Source organism: Rissa tridactyla, chromosome W, assembly GCF_028500815.1.
Source record: "Rissa tridactyla isolate bRisTri1 chromosome W, bRisTri1.patW.cur.20221130, whole genome shotgun sequence".
NCBI lineage: Eukaryota > Metazoa > Chordata > Aves > Charadriiformes > Laridae > Rissa > Rissa tridactyla.
Window position 1 is genome coordinate 9,556,139 of NC_071496.1, and position 24,713 is coordinate 9,580,851.

The 24,713-nt window shown below is 43.9% G+C and overlaps 1 protein-coding gene across 5 annotated transcripts; it reads right to left on the bottom strand.

The window, feature by feature from the left end:
- Positions 1–966: 966 nt before the first annotated feature.
- On the bottom strand, positions 967–24,473 carry LOC128901958 (activated RNA polymerase II transcriptional coactivator p15-like). 5 transcript variants are annotated; one of them, XR_008463556.1, is made up of 6 exons: positions 24,179–24,473; positions 22,233–22,305; positions 20,386–20,505; positions 4,242–4,350; positions 1,945–2,048; positions 1,140–1,215 (listed from the first exon to the last, which is right to left on the bottom strand). XR_008463556.1 is itself a non-coding variant. In XM_054184160.1 (5 exons), exons 2-5 carry the CDS (start codon positions 22,302–22,304, stop codon positions 1,136–1,138), a joined length of 381 nt encoding a protein of 126 aa, XP_054040135.1. In that variant the 5' UTR covers position 22,305; positions 24,179–24,473; the 3' UTR covers positions 967–1,135. The 5 variants fall into 5 exon arrangements, 4 of the variants coding, with proteins under 4 accessions (XP_054040135.1, XP_054040138.1, XP_054040136.1 ...); XM_054184160.1 differs by lacking the exon at positions 1,945–2,048 and having other exon boundaries at positions 967–1,215; XM_054184163.1 differs by lacking the exons at positions 1,140–1,215; positions 1,945–2,048 and adding an exon at positions 3,404–3,764.
- Between the last annotated feature and the right edge of the window lie 240 nt (positions 24,474–24,713).

Here is a 24,713-nt window from a genome sequence, read left to right on the forward strand (position 1 = left end):
TGAAGTTCACTAGAGTCATGATCCACTATGTACCAGTGCTTCATTGTAAGCACTAAGTATCTTCTGTACAAAAGATAAAACAGTTGTGTGCATGTAAGCCACACAAGACAAGCCAAGTTAAATGGTTTGGGCAGGCAGCATGGACAGAGCAGAAGCATGATAGCCAGAGGTTTTTGCTGAAGCAATTTTAACCCTGTTTGACTGTTTAACCTGTGTTACAGCCCAGTTTATGCATTGTTGTTTACACAATACTCTCAAATGAACAAAAGCCCTACAAAGACAGGTTAACTGTTATTTTCTATAGACTTAACTAGTCAGTATATGTTCAAGAATGAATTTAATGCAAAGCTAACTAATAACCACATTTGGAGCTTTGAAATACTATCTTACTCTGAGGTATATGTCTATTACTGTAAAAGTTCATGCATTACATTCTAAAATCTAGGGTCCAAGAATAAAGGTTAAATGTATTTTCTAAGTCAAGCAAGCTATAGAAAAATGGGAAGAAATAGTGCATGGCTTGCGTTCAAGTGTTATTGTTTAGCATAACACTTCATGCAAGTAATGCAAAAAAGTCTACATACTCCAGACTGTTTACATCTGAACAAATTCAGTAAATTAGCAAATACAGTATTTAAAATTATCTACAAAAAGATAATTTCACCAGGCATTCACTGTTTGTATCAAGTCTTAAAGCAGAAAGCTATCAGGGTAATACCAAAGAGCATGAAATAAAAGAAAAAAATTAAATGGAGACATTTTAAGAAATTTCCTCAGAAAAGAAATTCATATTAATGGTTAACTAAACTGAAATTAAAACAGAGACTAAAGCTATTAGGTGGCCTTATCAGCAAACACCTTCAATCAAAAGGCCATAAACACCTATGCTTTACATATTATTTGATTTATTTTATACTATGAGGTGAAAGCAACATATTTCCTTTTAGTAAAGTATACACAAATAGCCTCACTCAGAATACACTTTTAATGCACATTAAAAAAGTATTAATCTTACAAATGGTTTTGTAATCCAAGTATACAATAGCTTGGAAAATAATATTTTAGAAAATAAAGCCAATGTAAAAAGACCACTTAAAACAACTAAAATGATAAAGGTTTCTGTATGGCTCTGTATTTACAGTTTTCTTACTGCATCATCAATATCAGAAATTTGTTCCTTCAGCTGGTTCCACTGTTCTGGATTTAAAGAAATACCTGAAATGCATTAAAAATAAATACTTAGGACAAAAAGAAAATTGTAGTGCAGGATCTTGCATAATTACTGTCAAAACTGGTTTCGTACACAAAGTTTATGTCATGACTATTAATGCTTAAGCTACCTCAAGTGTAACAACCATCTCGGTTACAAAGTTAAACTACTCATTTGGAACATTCCAGTTTAAACTTTAGACCTTAGCTTATCTCTGGACAAGTTAAACTTACAAAGAGTGCAGTATAACAAATTAATTCACAAGTGTTAGGCTAAACACAGGAAGTGAAATACAGCTCTGGCCTCGATAGAAGGCAGCACAAAAGAAATGTAGGAAGTCAATCGTATTCCTGTTGGCTCCTAAAAGCCATATCTCTGTGGACTGAACTTCTATGCACTTTTAAAGTACCACAATTCTGGGTTTTTTTTTTTCCCTCCTGTTTCTTAAAGCACTGTGAATAACATATAGTATAAGTAACATTTAAGAGAGACTATTCTACTCCCTAGCACTTACAAACCAACATGGAAGTTACTTTTTTAATTCAAGTTCACTATAGCTTTTAGTGAAATTCAATCAATAATTATTCAGTGCCCCACAACCCATCTCCTCAGTTCTAAATTTGTATTTCCTCAAGTTCAAGTCCAGGCACATGTTTCCTTTGTGCATTAGTCTCCTCATTCTTCCCCTAAAATCTCTATGCCAACTCTATGCAAGTACAGACTCACAGGCCTACCTCTCATACTCTCTCCAGCAAGGCTCTTCTACTATTTACCCCCACTCTCCCCCCTCAGTGATCAGGCTTCCTTCATTGCTTTCTCCCTGTAGGTAGAGCGGGACCTGAAAACAGGTGAAATTTTGAATTCCATTTTTGGGGCTCATTACCTTTTTGTTTTCTTCTACCATCAGTCTTATCAGAGCACCACTTATCAGAGCAGCAAGCAGTCTGCACAGAGCTATTCTAAGTAGTTTTCCATCAGTCTTTAGAGGGCAGGTTTCTTTTGAAAACAGTTAGGCCAGGTGTGCTAACAATTATTGGGGACCAAATGTCATTAAGATGCCCCTGAACAACATATCAGATAAACTGCATGCAGTTCAGACCTGCTGTTGGAAACAATCTGACACAACAATTCTAAATGGTTAGATTTTTTTTCCCCCTCTATTTTTTATTACACAATTTCAACTGTTCATTCTGTTTTTAGGATAGCTAGATAAGGGGCTCATAAGTGCATCAATGGAACATTAGATGCACATACTGTATCAGATTATTAATTTTATCCTAATAAATTTCAGATCCTTTTGCTACACTGATAAACATTTCTATCTACATCATGTAATCTTTGTCACTTGGTATACCCATTGAGTTTCATTGTAGTTTACTGCTTAAGCTGTATATACTTTTGATTTCCACCTCAAAACACAGCAGTTTAAAGTCCTTAGAAGTTGCAGTAATCTTTTTTTGTTAAGTAGCAGCAACACATCCAATCCAAGAAATTTTCCTTTACAATACCAGTACATCTGTTCATACAAACCTATTCTCAATGGTTATTTAAGAGTTGTTGAAAACGTTTCTCAAGCTTTACAAACATCTATTTGCTCCTGGACACACTAGGAGAATGTAACAAACCTTATGCTGATTCGACATTAAATGCCTTCAATCTCTAGGACAGGATGTTCTGTTACTTACCTCTTTTCCTTGGCGCAATTATGAAAAATAATTAAAAGTAAGCTTTTCTAACAGAAGCAATGTTACATTAAGGAAAGCACTACTACTGCAACTAACCTCACATCCTCATCTCACAGGTGGCAAAGTTCTGAAAATGGTTCAGTGAAGGCATACCATAAAAAGTAGGTATGGGAGTAGCAATTAGAGGTACAATGGCTTATGCAGTGTTGCAGATTAGAAGCACAGTACCAAAACTTGAACACTTGAGGTATTTTCACCTGAACTAAAATCTTCAAATATTTTTTACAAAATTAGTTACATTAAATATTTTAATTATTTTAAGCTAAAATTTGATAGAAAATAAAGATCATCATGGTTTTAAGAAATTAACATCTTATTACAAATGAATAACTTAAATCTTTTCAGTGACTTTTGAAATAAAAAAAATCCAATTGTAATAAAAGCAAGAAATTGAGTTGATTAAATTAATCAATAGGAAAACGAATGGTTATGTATATAACTCCCATACCAAATTTGCTTGTAGTTGTGTCCTGGTTTGGGGTGGAGCAGAGCCCACTTTCTGTTCAGGGAGAGAGGCTCTTGCTCACACTTGTTGCTGGGGCAACCAGGGTCAGCTGACCTGGTTGTTTACCCCATGGAGGGGTCGCACCTGTGGGGAGGAGGGGACAGGTCAGGTGACCCAAGCTGACCAATCGGGTATTCCAGCCCATCTGCCATGCTCAGCATAAAAGCTGAGGGAGCAAAGGCATCAGGCTGGCTCTTCTTCAGTGGCTGATATCTGTCAGCTCATCTGCCTTCAATCCCCCCCATCAGTGTGTTCTGGAATCCAGTTCCCATTCATCGAGTCCAGTCTGGAACTTTCCTAGTGCCTGCCGGTGACATCTCCCTGTGAGTTTGATATAGTTTTGTGTATATTTGTATATATCATATCTATTTCATTATTTCTTTTCTGTTTTATTGTTAATATTTCATTAAAGTAGTTTAGTTTTTCTAAACTCTTAAATCTCTTGATCTCTCTTCTTCCTCTCCTTGGAGTGAGGAGTGGGGGAGAGCATCTGTTATCTTGTCATTGGCCAACCCAGCTCAAACCATGACAGTTTGATGCCTTGTTTTCCATAAATCATGGGGGATCCATTTAGGAAAATAGACTCAGGCCAACAAAACCACTTTGCTTTTGTTTATAATCTACAGATAAAACTTATCATGTGTTATATATAAATTATTTTTAAAAGGCATTACTCTAAAAAATACCATGTAGTAATTAAGCATAAAAATCTGATACATGAAGTTCTCCAGCAAACTGCAAACAATGTTTTAATACAAAATAACATGAAGCAGAACAATACCTTTTCTGCCAGGCTTCATTTCACCTTCTTGATCCATCCAATATTCTCTAATATCAATTAAGACTTTGCCTTTAAAGTCACGAACACTGACATACCTCATTTTGCCAATCTGTCAAAACACATATAAGGATATCTTTTAGATATTTTGCACATCGCAGCATTCACTTCCCCAGCATTATCAGACTCGGAACATCTGACATTACACACTGCAGCTTATTTTAGACACCAGAGAAACAACTAGATCAAGAGCTTAATCCAGAGTAGTCACTAGGCAAATAAGTAATGACACTAAAAATGGGTGAACAACTTAAAACCAGTTGAGAATTCAACATTCAATGCAAAAGTGATTCTTCTATGATAAAAGATGTTCCTGCTCATTGCAGGAGGGGTGGACTAGATGACCTTTAAAGGCCCCTTCCAACCCAAACTATTCTATAATAAAAATATCTATATTCTTAACAAACTTGCCTCTTACAAAACACACTAATTTACTGTTTTCTGAAATAAAATTTTGCCTCTACTATAACCATTTTTGTTAGAAGCAGTTGTAAATAAACAGGGAAGAGGGAGGTCTATTCCCAAATCTAAATTTTAGTCCATTCCATATGTACAGAAATCAAATTAGATATTCACATAAGCACAATTTCCCCCCTCCCTTTTTTCTGTTTTTAAACACAGTAAATACAGATGGAAAGGAGAATGAGCCACCAACTGTCCTATGCCTGCTCCCAAGTCCTCATGGCACTTCATTGGAACTGTGGTTAAAAGACTACCACATTGTACCAGATGTTCAAAAGAAAACAAAAACAAAGACATCCAAATTCTTAAAATTTACCAGCATGCAGCACAATATGAAATAACTTCAGAATTTCATAATTTCACACCACAGTGGCTAAATTTTTTTTTCTTAAGACAAGAACAAAAAATAAAGAGGGGAGAGGGAAGGGAAGAGACAACTGGCACACTGGCATCTACGCATTACAGAATCACAGAATCTTCATGGTTGGAAAGGACCTTTGAGATCATCGAGTCCAACCAACCAACCTACAATCTCTGCCACTAGAGCGTGCCCTGGAGTGCCACATCTAGATGTTTCTTAAACACCTCTAGGGCTGGTGACTCAACCACCTCCCTGGGCAGGCTGTTCCAGTGCCTGACCACTCTTTCAGTAAAGTAATTCTTCCTAATATCTAACCTAAACCTCCCCTGCTGCAGCTTCAGACCATTTCCTCTGGTCCCGTCATTATTCGCCTGGGAGAAGAGGCCACCACCCACCTCTCTCCACCCTCCTTTCAGGTAGTTGTGGAGGGCAATGAGGTCTCCCCTCAGCCTCCTCTTCTCCAAGCTAAACATGCCCAGCTCCCTCGGCCTCTCCTCATATGCCCTGGTCTCCAGACCCCTCTCCAGCCTGGTAGCTCTCCTCTGGACACGCTCCAGCACTTCAATGTCCCTCTTGTACAGAGGGGCCCAGAACTGAACACAGCACTCGAGGTGAGGCCTCACCAGTGCCGAGTACAGAGGCACCATCACTCCCCTGCCCCTGCTGGCCACGCTATTCCTGATACAAGCCAGAATGCCATTGGCCCTCTTGGCCACCTGGGCACACTGCTGGCTCATGTCAAGCTGGCCATCCACCAGCACCCCCAGGTCCTTTTCTGCTGGGCAGCTTTCCAGCCACTCTGCCCCAAGCCTGTAGCGTTGCTTGGGGTTGTTGTGACCGAAATGCAGGACCTGGCACTTGGCCTTATTAAACCTCACACAGCTGGCCTTGGCCCATCGATCCAGCCTGTCCAGGTCCCTCTGTAGAGCCTTCCTACCCTCAAGCAGATCAAGGGGTGAACATGCTGGGAAGCAGCTCTGAGGAGAAGGACCTGGGGGTCCTGGTAGACAGCAAATTATCCATGAGCCAGCAGTGTGCCCTTGTTGCCAAGAAGGCCAATGGCATCCTGGGCTGCATAGGGAAGACTGTGGCCAGTAGGTCAAGGGAGGTCATTCTCCCCCTCCACTCTGCACTGGTGAGGCCACAACTGGAATACTGTGTCCAGCTCTGGGCTCCCCGGTTCAAGAGGGACAGGGAACTACTGGAGCGAGTCCAGCATAGGGCAACCAAGATGATTATGGGACTGGAGCACCTCCCTTATGAGGAAAGGCTGAAAGAGCTGGGACTCTTTAGCCTGGAGAAGAGAAGGTTGAGGGGGGACCTGATTAATGTTTACAAGTATCTAAAGGGTGGGTTTGAGGAGGACGGAGCCAGGCTCTTTTCAGTGGTTCCCAGTGACAGGACAAGGGGCAATGGGCACAAGCTAGAACATAGGAAGTTCCGTTCAAATACACGGAAAAACTTCTTTACAGTGAGGGTGACAGAGCACTGGAACAGGCTGCCCAGGGAGGTTGTGGAGTCCCCTTCTCTGGAGATTTTCAAGACCTCCCTGAATGCAGCCCTGAGGGATGTGCTTTAGGCAATCCTGCTCTGGCAGGGGAGTTGGACTAGATGATCTCTAGAGGTCCCTTCCAACTCTGAAGATTCCATGATTCCATGACACTCCCACCTAGCTTGGTGTCGTCTGCAAACTTACTGAGGGTGCACTCAGTCCCCTCATCCAGATCATTGATAAAGATATTAGACAAAACCGGCCCCAAAACCAAGCCCTGAGGGACACCACTGGTGACCGGCCGCCAAGAGGATTTCACCCCATTAATCCCAACTCTCTGGGCACGGCCATCCAGCCAGTTTTTAACCCAGCGAAGAGTACGCTTGTCTGTGCCATGATTCGCCAGCTTCTCCAGGAGAATGCTGTGGGGGACGGTGTCAAAGGCCTTACCAAAGTCCAGATAGACAACGTCCACAGCCTTCCCCGCGTCCAGAAGGCGGGTCACATGGTCATAGAAGGAGATCAGGTTGGTTAAGCAGGACCTCCCTTTCCTAAACCCATGCTGGCTGGCCCTGATCCCTTGGCTGCCCTGCACTTGCCGTGAGAGCTCACTCGAGATGATCCTCTCCATGATCTTCCCTGGTACCGAGGTCAGGCTGACAGGCCTGTAGTTCCCCAGATCCTCCTTCCGACCCTTCTTGTAGATGGGCGTCACATTAGCCACCCTCCAGTCATCTGGTACCTCCCCTCTTGACCAAGACTGTTGATAAATGATGGAGAGGGGCTTGGTGAGCTCTCCTGCCAGCTCCCTGAGTACTCTTGGGTGAATCCCATCCGGCCCCATCGACTTATGTGCGTCTAGGTGCAGAAGCAGATCATTGACTACTTCCTCCTGGATTATGGGTGGGTTGTTCTGCTCTCCATCCCTATCTTCCAGCTCCGGAGGCTGAACCCCCTGGGGATAGCTGGTCTGACTATTGAAGATGGAGGCAAAGAAGGCATTCAGTATCTCAGCCTTCTCCTCGTCCTTGGTTGCAACTTTCCCCCCCGGCATCCAGTAAGGGATGGAGATTCTCCCTGGCTCTCTTTCTGTTGATGTATTTATAAAAGCTTTTTTTGTTGTCCTTAATGTTAGTGGCCAAGTTGAGCTCCAGCTGGGCTTTTGCCTTCCTAATTTTCTCTCTGTATAACCTAACGAGATCTCTGTACTCCTCCTGAGTTGCCTGTCCCTTCTTCCAAAGGTGGTAAACCCTCCTTTTATTCCTAAGTCCCATCAGAAGTTCCTTATTCATCCAGGCTGGCCATTTTCCCCGCCCTTTAGACTTGCGACACTTGGGCACAGCCTGCTCCTGGGCCTTTAAGGTTTCCTTCTTGAAGGGCGTCCAGCCTTCCTGGACCCCTTTGCCCTTCAGGACTGTCTCCCAAGGGACTCTCTCAACCAGTGTCCTAAACAAGTCAAAGTCCACCCTCTGGAAGTCCAAGGTGGAGGTTTTGCTAACCCCCCTCCTTACATCACTACCAATTGAAAACTTGACCATTTCATGATCACTACATATATTGGAAAAATTTGATAAAAAACCCCTATTCATTCACATAAATTCAAAGTATAATGTGAATTTTGAGAATGAAAAATTAGATAATAAAAACACAATCAAATACAATTCATGTAAGAAGTTTTTAGTATTCTGTATGCACCTCCTGGATACACTTTACGAAGTATGAAGAAAGAACACATTATGAAGTAAGCGATTTTAAAAATAGAACATTCCTTCCTGATAAAACATTAGTTTTAGGTTTCAACTTCCTTAGTTTATGCATCTTGCACTTTGACATAATTTAATGGAGGGACAAACACATCTTACTAGCATTAAGTCTGACCAGAAAGCATGAACAACTCCAATCAATTAAAATCATCCACAGGTGTTTAAGTCATAAAAGCTGTTATTTCAATATATATAGAATCATAGAATTGCCTAGGTTGGAAGGGACCTTTCAGATCATCGAGTCCAACCATCAACCTAACACTGACAAAAACCAGCACTAAACCATATCTCTGACCACTATGTCTACCCGTCTTTTAAATACCTCCATGGATGGTGCCTCAACCACTTCCCTGGGCAGCCTGTTCCAACGCTCAATAACCCTTTCAGTGTAAAAATTTTCCCTAATATCCAGTCTAAACCTCCCCTGGCACAACTTGAGGCCATTTCCTCTTGTCCTATGGCCTGTTACTTGGGAGAAGAGACCGACCCCCACCTCTCTACACCCTCCTTTCAGGTAGTTGTAGAGAGCAATAAGGTCTCCCCTCAGCCTCCTCTTCTCCAGGCTAAACAACCCCAGCTCCCTCAGCCGCTCCTCATAAGGCTTGTTCTCCAGACCCTTCACCAGCTTTGTTGCCCTTCTCTGGACACGCTCCAGCACCTCAAGGTCTTTTTTGCGGTGAGGGGCCCAAAACTGGACACAGTACTCAAGGTAGGGCCTCACCAGTGTCGAGTACAGAGGCACCATCACTCCCCTGCTCCTGCTGGCCACGCTATTCCTGATACAGGCCAGGATGCTGTTGGCCTTCTTGGCCACCTGGGCACACTGCTGGCTCATAGTCGACCAGCACCCCCAGGCTCTTTTCTGCCGGGCAGCTTTCCAGCCACTCTTCCCCAAGCTCGTGGCATTGCATGGGGTTGGTATGACCCAAGTGCAGGACCTGGCACTTGGCCATGTTGAACCTCATACCACTGGCCTCAGCCCATTGATCCAGCCTGTCCAGATCCCTCTGTAGAGCCTTCCTACCCTCAAGCAGATCAACACTCCCACCCAACTTGGTGTCGGCTGCAAACTTACTGAGGGTGCACTCAATCCCCTCCTCCAGATCATTGATCAAGATATTAAACAGAACCAGCCCCAATACCGAGCCCTGGGGGACGCCACTTGTGACCGGCCACCAACTGGATTGGACTCCATTCACCACCACTCTCTGGGCCCGGCCCTCCAGCCAGTTTTTAACCCAGCAAAGAGTACTCCCATCCAAGCCATGGGCAGCCAGTTTATCCAGGAGAATGCTGTGGGAAACCGTGTCAAAGGCTTTACTAAAGTCCAGGCAAACAACATCCACGGCCTTTCCCTCATCCACCAAGCGGGTCACCCTGTCATAGAAGGAGATCAGGTTTGTCAAGCAGGACCTGCCTTTCATGAACCCATGCTGACTGGGCCTGATCGCCTGGTTGTCCTGCATGTGCCGTGTGATGGCACTCAGGATGATCTGTTCCATGACCTTCCCAGGCACCGAGGTCAGGCTGACAGGCCTGTAGTTCCCCGGATCCTCCTTGCGGCCCTTCTTGTGGATGGGCGTCATATTTGCTAGATGCCAGTCAACTGGGACCTCCCTGATTAGCCAGGACTGCTGGTAAATTATGAGAAGTGGCTCAGTGAGCACTTCTGCCAGCTCCCTCTGTACCCTCGGGTGGATCCCATCTGGCCCCATAGACTTGTGCATGTCCAGGTGTTGGAGCAGGTCCCTCACCATCTCCCTCTGGATTACGGGGGCTTCCGCTCCCCGCCCCTATCTACTAGCTCAGGGGGCTGGGTACTCAGGGAACAACCAACTCTACTACTAAAGACTGAGGCAAAGAAGGCATTAAGTACCTCAGCCTTGTCCTCATCCTTCGTCACCATGTTACCGCCTTCATCTGATAAAGGATGGAGATTCTCCTCAGTCCTCCTTTTATTACTAATGTATTTATAGAAACTTTTCTTATTGTTCTTAACATCGAAAGCCAGGTTAATTCTAGTTGGGCTTTGGCCTTTCTAATTTTCTCCCTACATAGCCTCACAACATCTTTGTAGGCCTCATGAGTGGCCTGCCCCTTCTTCCAAAGGCCATAAACTCTCCTTTTTTCCCCCGAGTTGTATCCATCTCTCTGTTCAGCCAGGCTGGTCTTTTTCCCCTAACAGCTCATTTTTCAGCACATGGGGACAGCCTGCTCCTGTGCCTTTAAGACTTCCTTCTTGAAAAACTCAGGAAGTTTTCCCCAACACACTCCAGGATCCTCCTGGACTGTTCCCTCTCAGCTCTATTGTGTTCCCAGCTGATATCTGGTAGGTTGAAGTCTCCCACCAGGACAAGGGCCAGCCACATAAACAAGTATGCTTTATGTTTGCTTAAAGTAATTTTTCTTCTTATGCAGATCATGCTAAATTAACTCTAAAATTTATTTTAAAACAATTGGGAGATCTTAGATACCATAAGCCTGGAGCAGTTGTTTTCCTATTTCAAAGCATCCTTTAATGTGAACAAGTTTATAAGATAGTATTTTGTGACTGATTTATTAAATACTTTCACAGTACTACAAATTTAACATTCAAAAATAAGGTATCATGTCACAGTAGCCAAGTTCTTTCAGACCAAACTTGGTACCATGCCCAAGTCTGTCAGCACTGCTGGCAAAGGATATCCTAAATAGCCTACATGAACAACATTTCTTGGTTTTACCCTATAACTCTTCAGTGACTTTTAAGGTCACCTCCAAAACCAGCTTCAAGTAATAGTACTCCATAATATCTTTTTCCCCCGGGTCTATCAAAGAATATTAGTGCATTGCCAAGTAATTCCAGATTTTCTCTAAGAAATAAAATCTGATACAATATAGCAGATTATAGCTGCAAATACAGTAAAAGGGTTTAGGATTTGACTATTAAAGATAGACTACATGTCTTAATTCAACTACAGTAAGGTGAGGGGAAATGAAATAAAACAAAGTACACATCATTTACTCAGTCAGTAAGTCTACCTTAAATATAAACAATTCCATATGAAAATGATGAAATTAAGTTACGTTTTACACCACTGTCTAGATTTCAGTTGAATGCTCACATTAAGTTTTGAATGTTTAGTTGAACTCTATGCAAAACAGTTGCCACTGCTAAAAGCTTTAAATATGCTTCTAAAGTACAGTTTAAAAACCTCAGTCAAAATCTAGATTTATTTAAGTAAATTGATGTTTCTTGAAATTCAGTTAGCTGCAGTTCTGGCATTGAGTCATTTCTGAACAATTCTTTGTTCATGCAGCAGTTGATAGTCTTAGAATAATTTCATTGATCTAAGACACCTTTGTAACCACATTAGCGTTCCAAGGGCTGTTCTGATTTATAGCAGGGTAGTTACTGCAGGTTCAACCTTCATAGATAAGTTCATATGCTTTTTATTGAACATCACAGCTCCTTAGCGGTACTATTCTACTGAATTAAATAAATCAGAAGACATTACAAACATTATTTCCAGGTTTCCATTTGTGGGAAAGCAATGGAAGATTGGCGAGGAGGACTGTAAATACGCTCAAGGGACTCACACCTGGGGTGCTGAGAAACACATATATCACACTAATCGTTGTTCAGTCTTATGTGCTTGCAAGTAGAACATCTGCCCTTAGATAACGTAAGTCTGTGATGGACTCAGGGACACCTTATCTAGCTGCTTGAGAATCCTGGCCTGTTGTGGAAGAAGATCAAAGCACAGTGGGAAAACTAGGCCTGCTTGAACCCTTGAAATACCAGCAAGAACAGGGAATCTGTGCACGCTCTTGCTAACAAGGACTCTCTCACTCGGCAGTGCCTGCATCCCCTGCTTGTGTGCCTCTACCCGGGTGTTGCTTCAGAGATTCCCCAGTCTGTGAGGTATCGAAACTAAACTTGTTCTTTGCCTTTCATCCGTGGTTTTGTGGTTGTTCCTGCATCCTGCCTGCATTGGCTCACACACCATTTAACTGTGTCTAGGTTTCTTTCACAGCTATGCAACTGACTTCCTATATGAGTTTCAGTAACCACCTTCTTCACCATTTTTCCTCCTATTTCCAGTTTGCCTTGATTAAACTGTATACATGCTGTGGAAGTAGAAACAGCAAGAAAGAAGGATGCTTTTTTTTAGGTAATAACTATATGTATAGCATTAGAAGAAACACAATAAGCTAATATAAACTCCTAGAATAGAGTCCTGTAAACAGCTGAGATCTGCCACACAGCAAATTGGTTTAGCACATTAATTCTGAAACTTAGGTGGTCGCCGACACATTTCACTATCAATCACGGAATCACGGAATCTTCAGAGTTGGAAGGGACCTCTAGAGATCATCTAGTCCAACTCCCCTGCTAAATCAGGATTGCCTAAAGCACATCCCTCAGGGCTGCATCCAGGCGAGTCTTGAAAATCTCCAGAGAAGGGGACTCCACAACCTCCCTGGGCAGCCTGTTCCAGTGCTCTGTCACCCTCACTGTAAAGAGGTTTTTCCCTGTATTTGAACGGAACTTCCTATGTTCTAGCTTGTGCCCATTGCCCCTTGTCCTGTCACTGGGAACCACTGAAAAGAGCCTGGCTCCGTCCTCCTCAAACCCACCCTTTAGATACTTGTAAACATTAATCAGGTCCCCCCTCAACCTTCTCTTCTCCAGGCTAAAGAGTCCCAGCTCTTTCAGCCTTTCCTCATAAGGGAGGTGCTCCAGTCCCATAATCATCTTGGTTGCCCTATGCTGGACTCGCTCCAGTAGTTCCCTGTCCCTCTTGAACTGGGGAGCCCAGAGCTGGACACAGTATTCCAGTTGTGGCCTCACCAGTGCAGAGTAGAGGGGGAGAATGACCTCCTTCGACCTACTGGCCACAGTCTTCCCTATGCAGCCCAGGATGCCATTGGCCTTCTTGGCAACAAGGGCACACTGCTGGCTCATGGATAATTTGCTGTCTACCAGGACCCCCAGATCCTTCTCCTCAGAGCTGCTTCCCAGCATGTCCGCCCCTAACCTATACTGGTGCTTAGCATTCTTCCTTCCCAGGTGGAGGACCTTGCACTTGCTTTTGTTGAACCTCAGTAGGTTCTTCTCTGCCCAGCTCTCCAGCCTGTCCAGGTCACGCTGGATGGCAGCACGGCCCTCTGGAGTGTCGGCCACCCCTCCCAGCTTGGTATCATCAGCAAACTTGCTGAGGATACACTCTGTGCCCTCATCCAAGTCATTAATGAATATATTGAACAAAATTGGACCGAGTATTGACCCCTGGGGGACACCACTCGTTACAGGCCTCCAACTGGACTCTGTGCCACTGATCACAACCCTCTGGGTTCTGTCACTCAGCCAGCTCTCGATCCACCTCACCGTCACCTCGTCTAGCCCATACTTCCTCAGCTTCCTAATGAGGATGTTATGGGAGACAGTGTCAAAAGCCTTGCTAAGGTCAAGGTAGATGACATCTACGGCTCTCCCCTCATCCAGCCAACCCGTTATAACATCATAGAAAGCTATCAGATTGGTCAGGCATGATTTGCCCTTGGTAAATCCATGCTGACCACTTCCAATAACTTCCTGTTCCTCTATGTGTTTGGAGACGACATCCAGAATGAGTCGCTCCATTACCTTCCCAGGGACAGAGGTGAGACTAACCGGCCTGTAGTTCCCTGGGTCCTCCTTCTTGCCTTTTTTGAAGATTGGAGTGATGTCAGCCTTCCTCCAGTCCTCAGGCACCTCTCCTGTTCCCCATGACCTTGCAAAGACAATGGAGAGTGGTCTAGCGATAACATCTGCCAGCTCTCTCAGCACTCGCGGGTGCATCCCGTCAGGGCCCATGGATTTATGAATGTCCAGCTTGGCCAAGTGGTCTCTGACCCGGTCCTCCTCAACTAAGGGAAAAATCTTCCTCTCTCCAGACCTTCCCCCTTGCCTCCAGGGTATGGGATTCGTGAGGGACGGCTTTATCAGTGAAGACCAAAGAAAAGAAGGCATTCAGTAGCTCTGCCTTCTCTGTGTCTTCCACCACTAGGGCACCCGTCTCATTCATCAGTGGACCTATATTTTCCCTAGTTTTCCTTTTTCTGTTGATATACTGGAAAAATCTCTTCTTGTTGTCTTTAACTGCAGTGGCCAAGCTGAGTTCTGATTGAGCTTTGGCCCTTCTAATCTTCCCCCTGCATAGCTTTGTTATATCTTGATAATCCTCATAAGTTGCTAAGCCCCTTTTCCAGAGAATGTAAGCCTTCCTTTTTTTCCTGAGGTCCAGCCAAAGCTCTCTATTTAGCCAGGCTGGCCTTCTTCCCCGTCGGCTCGTCTTTCAGGAGATGGGGATGGCCTTCTCCCGTGCTTCTAAGAGCACCTGCTTGAAGTATGACCAGCCTTCCTGGGCACCTTTGCTCTTCAACACTGCCTCCCAAGGGACACTCTCAACCATGCTCCTAAACAGGCTAAAGTCTGCCCTTCGGAAATCCAAGGTGGCAGTTTTGCTGGCTCCCCGCCTCCCTTCACCAAGAATTGAAAACTCTATCATTTCATGGTCACTCTGTCCAAGACGACCTCCAACCTTTACATCCCCCACAAGACCTTCTCTGTTAATAAACAGTAGGTCCAGTAGGGCACTTCCCCTAGTAGGTTCCTTCACCAGCTGTGTTAGGAAGTTGTCTTCCACACACTCCAGGAACCTCCGGGACTGTTCCCTCTCTGCTGTGTAGTATTCCCAGCGGACATCCGGGAAGTTGAAATCCCCCACAAGAACAAGGGCAGATGATCGCGAGACCTCTGCCAGCCGCTTATAGAATACTTCATCGGTTTCTACATCCTGATTAGGGGGTCTATAACAAACTCCCATCATGATATCTGCCTTGTTGGCCTTCCCCTTGATTTTTATCCATACACACTCAACACTGTCATTCACACTGTTGAGTTCTAGACATTCAAAACCGCCCCTAACATAGAGGGCCACCCCACCACCTCTCTTCCCTTGCCTATCTCTTCTGAAAAGCTGGTAGCCATCAATTACAGCACTCCACTTGTGTGTGTCTTCCCACCACGTTTCCGTGATGGCAACCACATCATAGTTTCCCTGCTGCATGATGGCCTCCAGCTCCTCCTGTTTATTCCCCATGCTGCGTGCATTAGTGTAGATGCACTTCAGTTGGGTTAATTGTCCTGCCACTTTCTTGGGGGGACAGGCCCTGATTTGCACCTGATCATTCTCGGACACTACTGTAGTTACCAAATTATCACTACTCCTTGTGTCTATGCTGCCACACAATTCACTATCCCCCACCATCGCTGAGACAGGCTGCAAGACCTTGCTATCACTTTTACCCATGAGCACTGCTATGTTGCTCCCAGGCACCACTTTTGTGATCCTGGTTTCGTCCCCATCCCCCATCAAACCTAGTTTAAAGCCTTATGGATAAGCCCTGCTAATTCTTGTCCCAGTCTCTTTCTTCCCCTTCGGGTTAGGCTTCCCCCGCCTGATGCCAGCACGCCTGGTTTCCTGTAGATCAGCCCATGTTCAAAAAAGCCAAAGTCCTGCCGGACGCACCAGTCGCGGAGCCAGGAGTTAATTTGCTGGCTCCTCCTATTTATCCCCTCGTCTACCCCTGCAAATGGTGGGATAGAGGAGAACACTATTTGTGCTCCCGATCCCTTAACCAGCCGTCCCAGGGCCCTAAAGTCATTCTTCATTGCCCTCAGACTTCTGGTACCTACTTCGTCACTGCCCACCTGAAATATCAGTAGCGGATAGTAATCTGATGACTGGACCAGGGAAGGGAGTTTCCTCCGTATGTCCTTAATTCTGGCCCCAGGGAGGCAGCTGACTTCCCTGTGGGATGGGTCCGGTCTACAGATAGGGCCCTCTGTTCCTCTCAGAAGGGAGTCACCTACTACAATAACCCTTCTTTCTGTCTTTGTTGAGGACGTCCTGAGGCGTGGGAGTGAGCGATGAGCACTGGGCATTTCACTGGATGGATCAGCTTCTCCATCCTCAATCGCCTGGTCCTCAATTTCCAGAGCCTCATACCTATTACGTAAGGGCAGTTGGGATGGTGAGGGGGGCCGTGAGAGGTTTCGCTTACCTCTCCGAGGAGGGATCTGACTCCACTCCCCCTTATCCCTTGAGTCCTCTCCTTCTGCCTGGTGACAGGAGGGAAGTGGGTCATCCACTTCTGATAGAGCCTCTTCCTGCTGCCTTTGCCTCAGGGTATGGCTCCACCAATCTATTTCGTTTTCACAGTCTCTAATACTTCTTAACCTTTCTACCTCTTCCTTCAGTTCAACCACCTTCCTGAGCAGATCATTTACTTGATCGCACCGTATGCGCACAGTGTCTCTGGATCCCTGTGGGAGCAGTGCCAGACTCAGGCATTCATTACAGCCCGAGACCTGCACAGCCACATGCTTGCAGAGGAGCTCAGTCTGAGTTCCCACGTTCTTCCTCGCAGAAGCTTTTGACTGTTTTGCAGCCATGTTCTTTTCTCGTGCCGGGAGATGGAGGATCTCTGCTGTTCGCTTCCCTCGCGCCCTGAGCCGGTGCCCTTGCACGCCGATGTTCCTCTGCTTGTGGTTGCCCAGCTTCTGCTTACCTTAGACTCAAGGCTTCCAGTGACCCACCGTACGAAATGCTGCTCCTTGTTCGTTCGCTCGCTCGCTCGCACTGCGGTGCCGCCCTGGGTGACCCACGTAGGCCACCCGCGTGCTGGGTGCGCAGCGGCCGGCCGCTGCGCTCCGGGACCACCCGTTTAGAGCTGCCGCGTGTGACGCTGACTCCGCCCCTGCCGCGCCAGCAGCCCGCCCCCGAGCTGCCGGTTTCGGCACGAGCTAGCCGCCTTTCCTGGCTACAAGAGCCCTCGAAAGATCCCTTTGCCGGCCTCATCCGCCGCGATCCCCTTCCCCAGTGAGGCCTTACCTGCACTGGAGCTGGTCTCCACGGCGACTGATCACCTTCCAGAGCATCACAAACTAATATATTTATCTACTTTTAGAAGCCTATGATAGGTAAAGACATTACACTGGGAAACTGAAGAACTTATTTCTCACAAGTCAAAAAGCAAATTCAACTCAAACTTTAAAAAAAAAAAAAAAAAAAGGGAGGGAGCCAACAACAACAGGCAAACTGCTTTTGAAGTAACAATTTCTGTGAAATGCCTGATCACGTCATGTGGTTTCATTCTGGATAGTCATTAATACTGTATCTTGACAGCACTAACAAACCTTATCCAAAGCAGGCATAGGTAGATGACAGGATTTGTCAAACTAACCAAAGCACACGATGTAGAACTCACATTGTCTCAAAGCCACAGACAGAAATCTAATGTATCAACACTAAACCCTTCCACATTAACATGAATAATGCTTGTCCTTAAGGCCTCTAGTAATACATCATAAATGGGAGTAAGATAAATTTCCACACCCCAATTGCACCCAAAGCCTTTAACAAATAGTATACTAGGCTACCTATAAAACCTAAAAAGGCCAAGACATGTAAATAAAATACACTTGGTTTCTTATACTATTAAGAGAGATGGGGAGGGACTCTTTATGAGGGAGCGTAGCAATGGAACAGGGGTAACGGTTTTAACCTGAAAGAGGAGAGATTCAGATGAGATATTAGGAAGAAACTCTTTCCTGTGAGGGTGGTGAGGCACTGGAACAGGCTGCCCAGAGAAGTTGTGGCTGCCCCATCCCTGGAAGTGTTCAAGGCCAGGCTGGATGGGGCTTGGAGCAGCCTGGTCTAGTGGGAGGTGTCCCTGCCCAGGGCAGGGGAGCTGGAACTAGATGATCTTTAAGGCCCCTTCCAACTCTAACCATTCTATGATTCTACTGAATTAATTCCCTTCTAGTTACAATTATTCTATTCTTCATAATTAGTTTCAAGAATACCGTTACACCAACATTAGTTTCAAACAAAAATAATAAAATGTAGTTCTTTATGAAAATGCTGAATCTTCTGAATACAGCAGTCACAATGAGCTCAATATTAAGGGAAGCTGTATACTTTAACAACGCAGCCCAAAGGTGTAGAACAGCAAACCACTAAGTTTCACATCATTTGCTACCACTCCCACGCACAATATGGACGCCACAGAACTTCTGACTATCCTATGAATGCTTTACAGCCTGATTTCCATCAATTGAAGCCACACTTGTAAGTTATACTGCAAAGTCACTTGCACAGAGATCATTTTACTGTCATGGGGAAGCAGAAAGGAGAGTTTCTAGTATTACTAATAGTCCTAGACCAAACAAAACAATACCTAAAGAAATTAACCCACAACTAAATCTTCTAGCATGCTCTCCTGGGTGGGAGAGAGGGGAAGTATCCTCAGACCTACGGTGCTATTTCTACACTGAAACAGTTGCATCTTAGTTAACACACATAAGCTGATATAGCCTGAAAAAAAAAAAAAAAAAACCACAACGTTTCACATAACACAATAAGCAATCTAAGAAAGTTTTGTTGTTCAGTAACTAGAAGGCAGACAGAGACTAAGGAACAACACTGATGGTTTAGATCAAGGTGATACTGAAATATTTTTTCTGTATTATACTCAACACTGGAAGAATCCTGCTCTTAACAGACTAATATGAGTCCTCTACTGTCTATTTTTAGTAACTTTTTATTATCTTGGGTCAAAAAAGTTGAAATAAATCAGAGCACAAAAATACTTTGCTTTTATTTGAATGGGGGGTTAGGTTTTTTTGTTGGGTTGTTTGTTTTGGGGGTTTTTTTGCACATCAGGAGAGCATTACAAATTTTAACTGTTTTCCCCAAGGCTGGAATTTCTATTACAAACATAGCATAAAGCCTATACGTAGTTGTTTTGTTTTTGTTTTGTTTTTAATTCTAACTGCAGTTCACCTCATTAGGTATAGAAGATACTATTTCATTTTTCTTACATAGATCAAAGCATTCCACAACAGAACTAAAAATATTATATTCTTCCTTCAACGGCGAAGTCCAGGCATTGATGTCCAGTGTCTTAAACTGAAGCTCCCCCTTCAACTACACGTGAAGAGGAAAGTGAGAACTGATACGTTAAAAATAACTGTCCTGTATTACAGTATCAGTTAAGCAGGTCTTCTCTCTAGAAGTTGGGGGGTTTTTTTGACGTATTACTTTGCACAGCTACGGCACAAAACCATTTCTTTTGCCTTACTCAGTGTTGGGACCATCTTATTAGGCACCCCTACCATACCCTTTCACAATCTTAAGAATCAAAGTCTTTAAGAATTTAAGTTCCTTTCCTGTCCCCTGCCCCTTTCAAGCCAGCCAACCACATTCACAGACATTTATTAAGTCTTAATCCACACCCCTAAAACAGGTAATTCTGAGCTACATATATTCTTGCACAGCTTTCAGCACACATTGCTACTGCCTCGGCTAACCCTGGGAACTGCAATACCCTGAATTCACAAATGCTTCTTGCTACTGAAAAATGTACATTCATCCCATCCTAAAAATAAGGACAATGTCAAAAATTGCTAACTTTTTGTATGTTCAGCAAAAAAAACCTGCATCATAAAAGAACAAGCAAAACTTATTCTAACACACTGTCTTATAAAATGGAAGCCAAGATGCCTTTGACCTAGTTAAATAGGAACAAAGATTCCATACTTTGGTTTCCAAGAACCTTTCTTTCAAGAGCCCTGATTAAAAAACATTTCCATGTAGAGACTGTCCTGATCTAATATTTACAGTATACTTATGGCAAGTGCTATATTTACGGACAAAATGACTACCCAGAGAGTTACCATGGGCAAAGACAGAAGGGTTAGAATCAATTGCCACAACTCCAATTCTTTTACTCTGCTGAAACCTGACAACACTTTTTCTAAGCATGTCATCCGCATGCTAGCATCATAACCCCTTTGGCCAAGGCTTCAGGAGATTAAGCACTATTCTATCAAGATATTCAGATCGCCTCATAACATTTATACTGAATATAATGTAAATTGTTACCTTAACCAGGCTCTAAGAGAGTCAACAATTTTACCTGAAACATATTCTCATCTCTGTTACTGCTTTGCTTAGAAGAAGCTGAACCTTTTGAACTTTCACCAGTCTTTTGTTTCTTTACAGGCTTTTCCAGAGCTGCTTGCTTTTTTCGCTTTGCCTTGGAGCAAGAATAAAAAAAAAAAAAAAGAAAAAAAGAAATGTATGAACCACAACTCATTTTCCAAGTTACAAAAAAGTTTACGTTAGAGGTCACAAACTACTACTATGCAATACACATTATCACCTTCCTTCTGTGAAGGCAGGAATCCAATACTGTACACATTTAGAATGGAATTTTTAAAATAAATCAGTCAATCTTCAAATGAGCCTATTTCTGTTCCCAGTGAAGTTTACCATAATACTTTGGCTTTAAAAAGAACCAAATTAGATCAAAGTACATTTCAAAAAGCCTACTCTTTTTTGCGCAGTAATACTGTCAGTCCAGTAGCTTCAATTAAAATTTTAAAGTCTGATGGAAGTTTCACCTTCCTTTCCACCGAGTGCAATGAAAAATGCAGAACAGCTAACAACTCTTCTAAAAAAGAAAAAAATAATAGATGAGATAACGAAGAAGTGACCTGGAAATCAAATCCAGAGGAAGTTGGTTTGTTTGGGTTTGAGATTTTTTTTTTTTTGTTTTAAATCAGAGTCCAATCTCTGTCCATAGCATGATAAATTAAACATGTTTTTAAAACACTCAGACGATATCACCTGTAAATCAGATTACTTTGCTAGCAGATACTACAAAGTTACTATTTCTGCTAATGGTCATATAGTATGCCTGCCCTAAGGGAAGAGTAATACAAGGATACCAAAAATTAGTCTCACCTGCTAGAATCATATTGTAGATATCCGCTTTTAAAGACAAACAATTCCAACAAATATGGAAGGTTGCCATAGAAAAAAAACCTTACTGCCCACTGAAGCAGACTGTTACACTATGTCTTTTCAGGAATACATTTCCCTAACAACAACAAAAAAAAAAAAATCACCTGACCATTTTCTCTTATATTAAGATTTGACAAAACACCTAATCTGCTAGAGCGCAACCAAGTCACATTTGAACCAATTCAGTAAAGATGACAGAGTCTCTTCACATACCACACTGGAAGACCTGATGTCCACATTACCACCTAGCATTTCTTAAAAAGGTAAATTCACTGTTGCATTCAGGTTTTGTTCATAACAACTGGTACATCTATACAAACTTATAAATTAACTAACTATTAAAAATAAAGGAGAACATTAAATTTATGCATTTTAAACAGTTAATGTTAAAATTATCAACTTAAAGACATTACGGTTGGCTCAGCTTTTAAGCGAGAAACTAGCAGATGGTATTACAGTAAATGTAAGAATATGAAACATAGAAAAAGAACATGCAGAACAAGATAAGCAAGTGGCACATGGATGACATGGCAAGTGGAAGTTTTTGTTTTGGACTTGCAAATAATTCAGATACCAAAATGAGGAGGAGGGTGTCCTCAAAATTAGTCCAAATTCTTGCCACCAGGAGCAGCTTATACAGAAGCCTTCTATCACTCGCCACAAAGCAGCAAAGAATTCCAGGAAGCTTGCGGCTAGATATACCATATGAAAAATCCCGAAGAAAAAAGTTTACTGCAAAGCAAAAAGCATCCACCCAAACCCTAATCTTGGGAGGTGGGTTTTGTTTTGTTATTTTGGGGTTGGGAGGGGTGTTTTGAGTTTGTTTGGCTTTTTTAAGCGTCTGATAAATCATATGGAATGACATGCATTTTGTGACATAACGCTCACCTAATTCCTTAACCTCAACCTGAAACATAAGAGTTAATACAGTAGCTATAAACTGCATATAACGTTCACCTTTTTGTCAACTTCACTGTCTGAATCACTGGCAGACGAGCTTGAAGACACAAGTTCCTTTGACTTAGGCATTCTAGGACGAGAAAGATAACATGAGAACACTATATAATGAACATGCACAATTATGGCTAGAAAGCCATCTTCAAACCTGTTTGTAAAGGCTCATCTCATTCAAAACCCTCCTAAAGACTCTCCTGCCTCTTCATATAAGCTTTAATACATGTTGTAGATGTGATCTCAAACATCCTTCCCTCTTATATCTCTTCCCCTTTTTGCTGCAATTGCCTTAAATGCAGCGTCTTAGATTTTGAACTGTTTACAAAGAGACAGTTTTTCACCAGCTTCATATACCCCCAAGTATGATAGAAATCATAATGTAAAAAATACAATACAATACCGGCCTCCAGTTGAATTCTCAATAATACATCCATAAGTATAAACGATTAAGGCCCTAGCATTATCTATATTCTTACATGGGCATTTCGCCTAGTTGAATTTGCAAGCAACAGCTACGTAATTGTCATACATGAAGCTAAAGTTCCCATCAACAATACAAAAGTCTGAAAAAACATCTTAGTTACAGTGAACTACAGTATTGCAATTAATATTTCCACTCCAGCTTTACCACGCGAGTCACTAGAGTCTATTCATTTGCCAGGCAAGTGAACATTCAACTTTCCTTGAATGCATGCTGCCAGGTGTGCTTCTACATCTCTCTAGTATGCAAGCATGTGGTTCAACTACTATATCTAACAGCTTGCCTGCTACTAGAAACTCTTTGAAACAAATAAATCGCCCATTTGTTCTTTCAGAATAAAAATAAGCATCATGGGGAGAAACTGTATGAAATAAACTACAGCTAGAAAAGGCCAATAAAAGATTAAAGAACATATTTAAGGAAAGGAAAAGGAATAGCAGCGTTTTCAAACTAGCAATGAAATAAACCATGTACAAAGGAAACAGACTGAATAATGATAATGGATCAACGTGGTTCTAAAGCAGGGCAAATTCGGACATAATAGTTTGGAGCACAACAATGGAAGCTGTAGCACAGAAAACGGTACAGGGTATGGGAAGCACACGTAAGCCATGCTGCAGGATGGTGTCAGAGGAAAGCTAAAACGGGACAGTGCAAAAATAAGCACAGCAATGACATGAAATCGAGAAGCCGAACAAGAAAAGTCGGGGGGGGGGAGGGGGCGCACCAGCAGAGGATAATCACAGAGTCCGCATCAGGATGAGGGAGCAACAATATGGAGGAAGGTGGGGGCGGAAACCGGAGGAAAAAGAAATAGGGAGTGGTGAGTGCCCCTCGAGAGAAGCTGGCAGAGTGCGAGGATACACCGAAGAACCGGGGAGAGCGAGGGTGGAATGAGATGGGCCAAGCGAGGACGAGCTAAAAACACCAGGTAGGCGGATCCCAACCGCCATTTTCCTTCTCTCTTCCTCTTTTCTACGGCTTGTGTCGCTCCCCAGGGGAAAAGGAGCGAGGGCCTGATAGGGGGGCGCGGGCAAGGATGCCCAGGTCCTTCTGGGGCAGGGTGGCAGCAAGAGAAGTGCAGGCTACCAGCAGCGAAGGAAAGACAACACCAAAAAAAAAAAAAAAAAAAAGCCAGGAGTCGTCAGCGGGCAGGGTCAGATCGCGGCGTGGGGGGAACGGAGCCGGGCGGTTCCCCACCACCATTATTTCCCCTCACTCAAGTCCTCTTTGCCCCCCTCCCACCAACATGGCAACGGCTCCTCCTCCCGACACAGGCCCGTTCCACGGCAGAGCGTTCCTCCCGCAGGGTACAGCGGGAACTCGAGGAAAAGGGGAAGCCTCACCACACGGTTACCCAGCACACTGGCGACAGGCCAGAAGGTGCCAAGCCCCCAACAGCTAGGGATGGGGGTGGAAAAAACAGCAACAACCTCAGCTGAACACGAAATGAAACCCCAATACTCACGTCCTACTTCGCACACGACTCCTCTACACCACGAGAGAAACAGAAGTGACGCATCGCAGAATCCGCGCCCACGTGGGAGGGGGTGAGGGGAGGTGTTTAAAGGGGACACGTCCCTTTATTACTTGTTGTTACCTCCCTCACTCCGGCTAGGGCAGCAGCAAAAAAGTCTCATGTGGGGCTAGTCCCTGTATCCGCCGCTTCGCGCCAATCAAGGGAGGCTTGTGGGGCTGACGGCAGGGCCCTGCTCACAGCCCAACCTGGAGCCGGGCCTCATCGGGACTACAGCTCTGCTTAGGTGGGGCGCTGCCGAGGCCGGGCCTTCACCAGCTGCCTGCCCTCCGCTGAGAGGGGGCGGGGAGTAGAGCCCTTAATATCTAAAAGGAACCCTTAAAAAAAAAAATGTGTAAATCGTTGTTTTCTTTTGCACGCTGCAGCGGTTCCTCGACCTCGTTTAGAGCCGCCCCACCAGCAGCCGTGCCCGAGGGAAGAAGAGGAAACGCTGTGAGGTGGTGTAGCTACGTTGACTTTGCATACT

Coding starts and splice junctions, on each gene's coding strand:
- LOC128901958 (XM_054184160.1), bottom strand. CDS start 22,304: ATGCCTAAGTCAAAGGAACTTGTGTCTTCAAGCTCGTCTGCCAGTGAT. Junction 20,506..22,232: donor ACAGTGAAGTTGACAAAAAG/GTGAACGTTATA, acceptor TCTTGCTCCAAG/GCAAAGCGAAAAAAGCAAGC. Junction 1,216..4,241: donor AATGAAGCCTGGCAGAAAAG/GTATTGTTCTGC, acceptor AATGCATTTCAG/GTATTTCTTTAAATCCAGAA.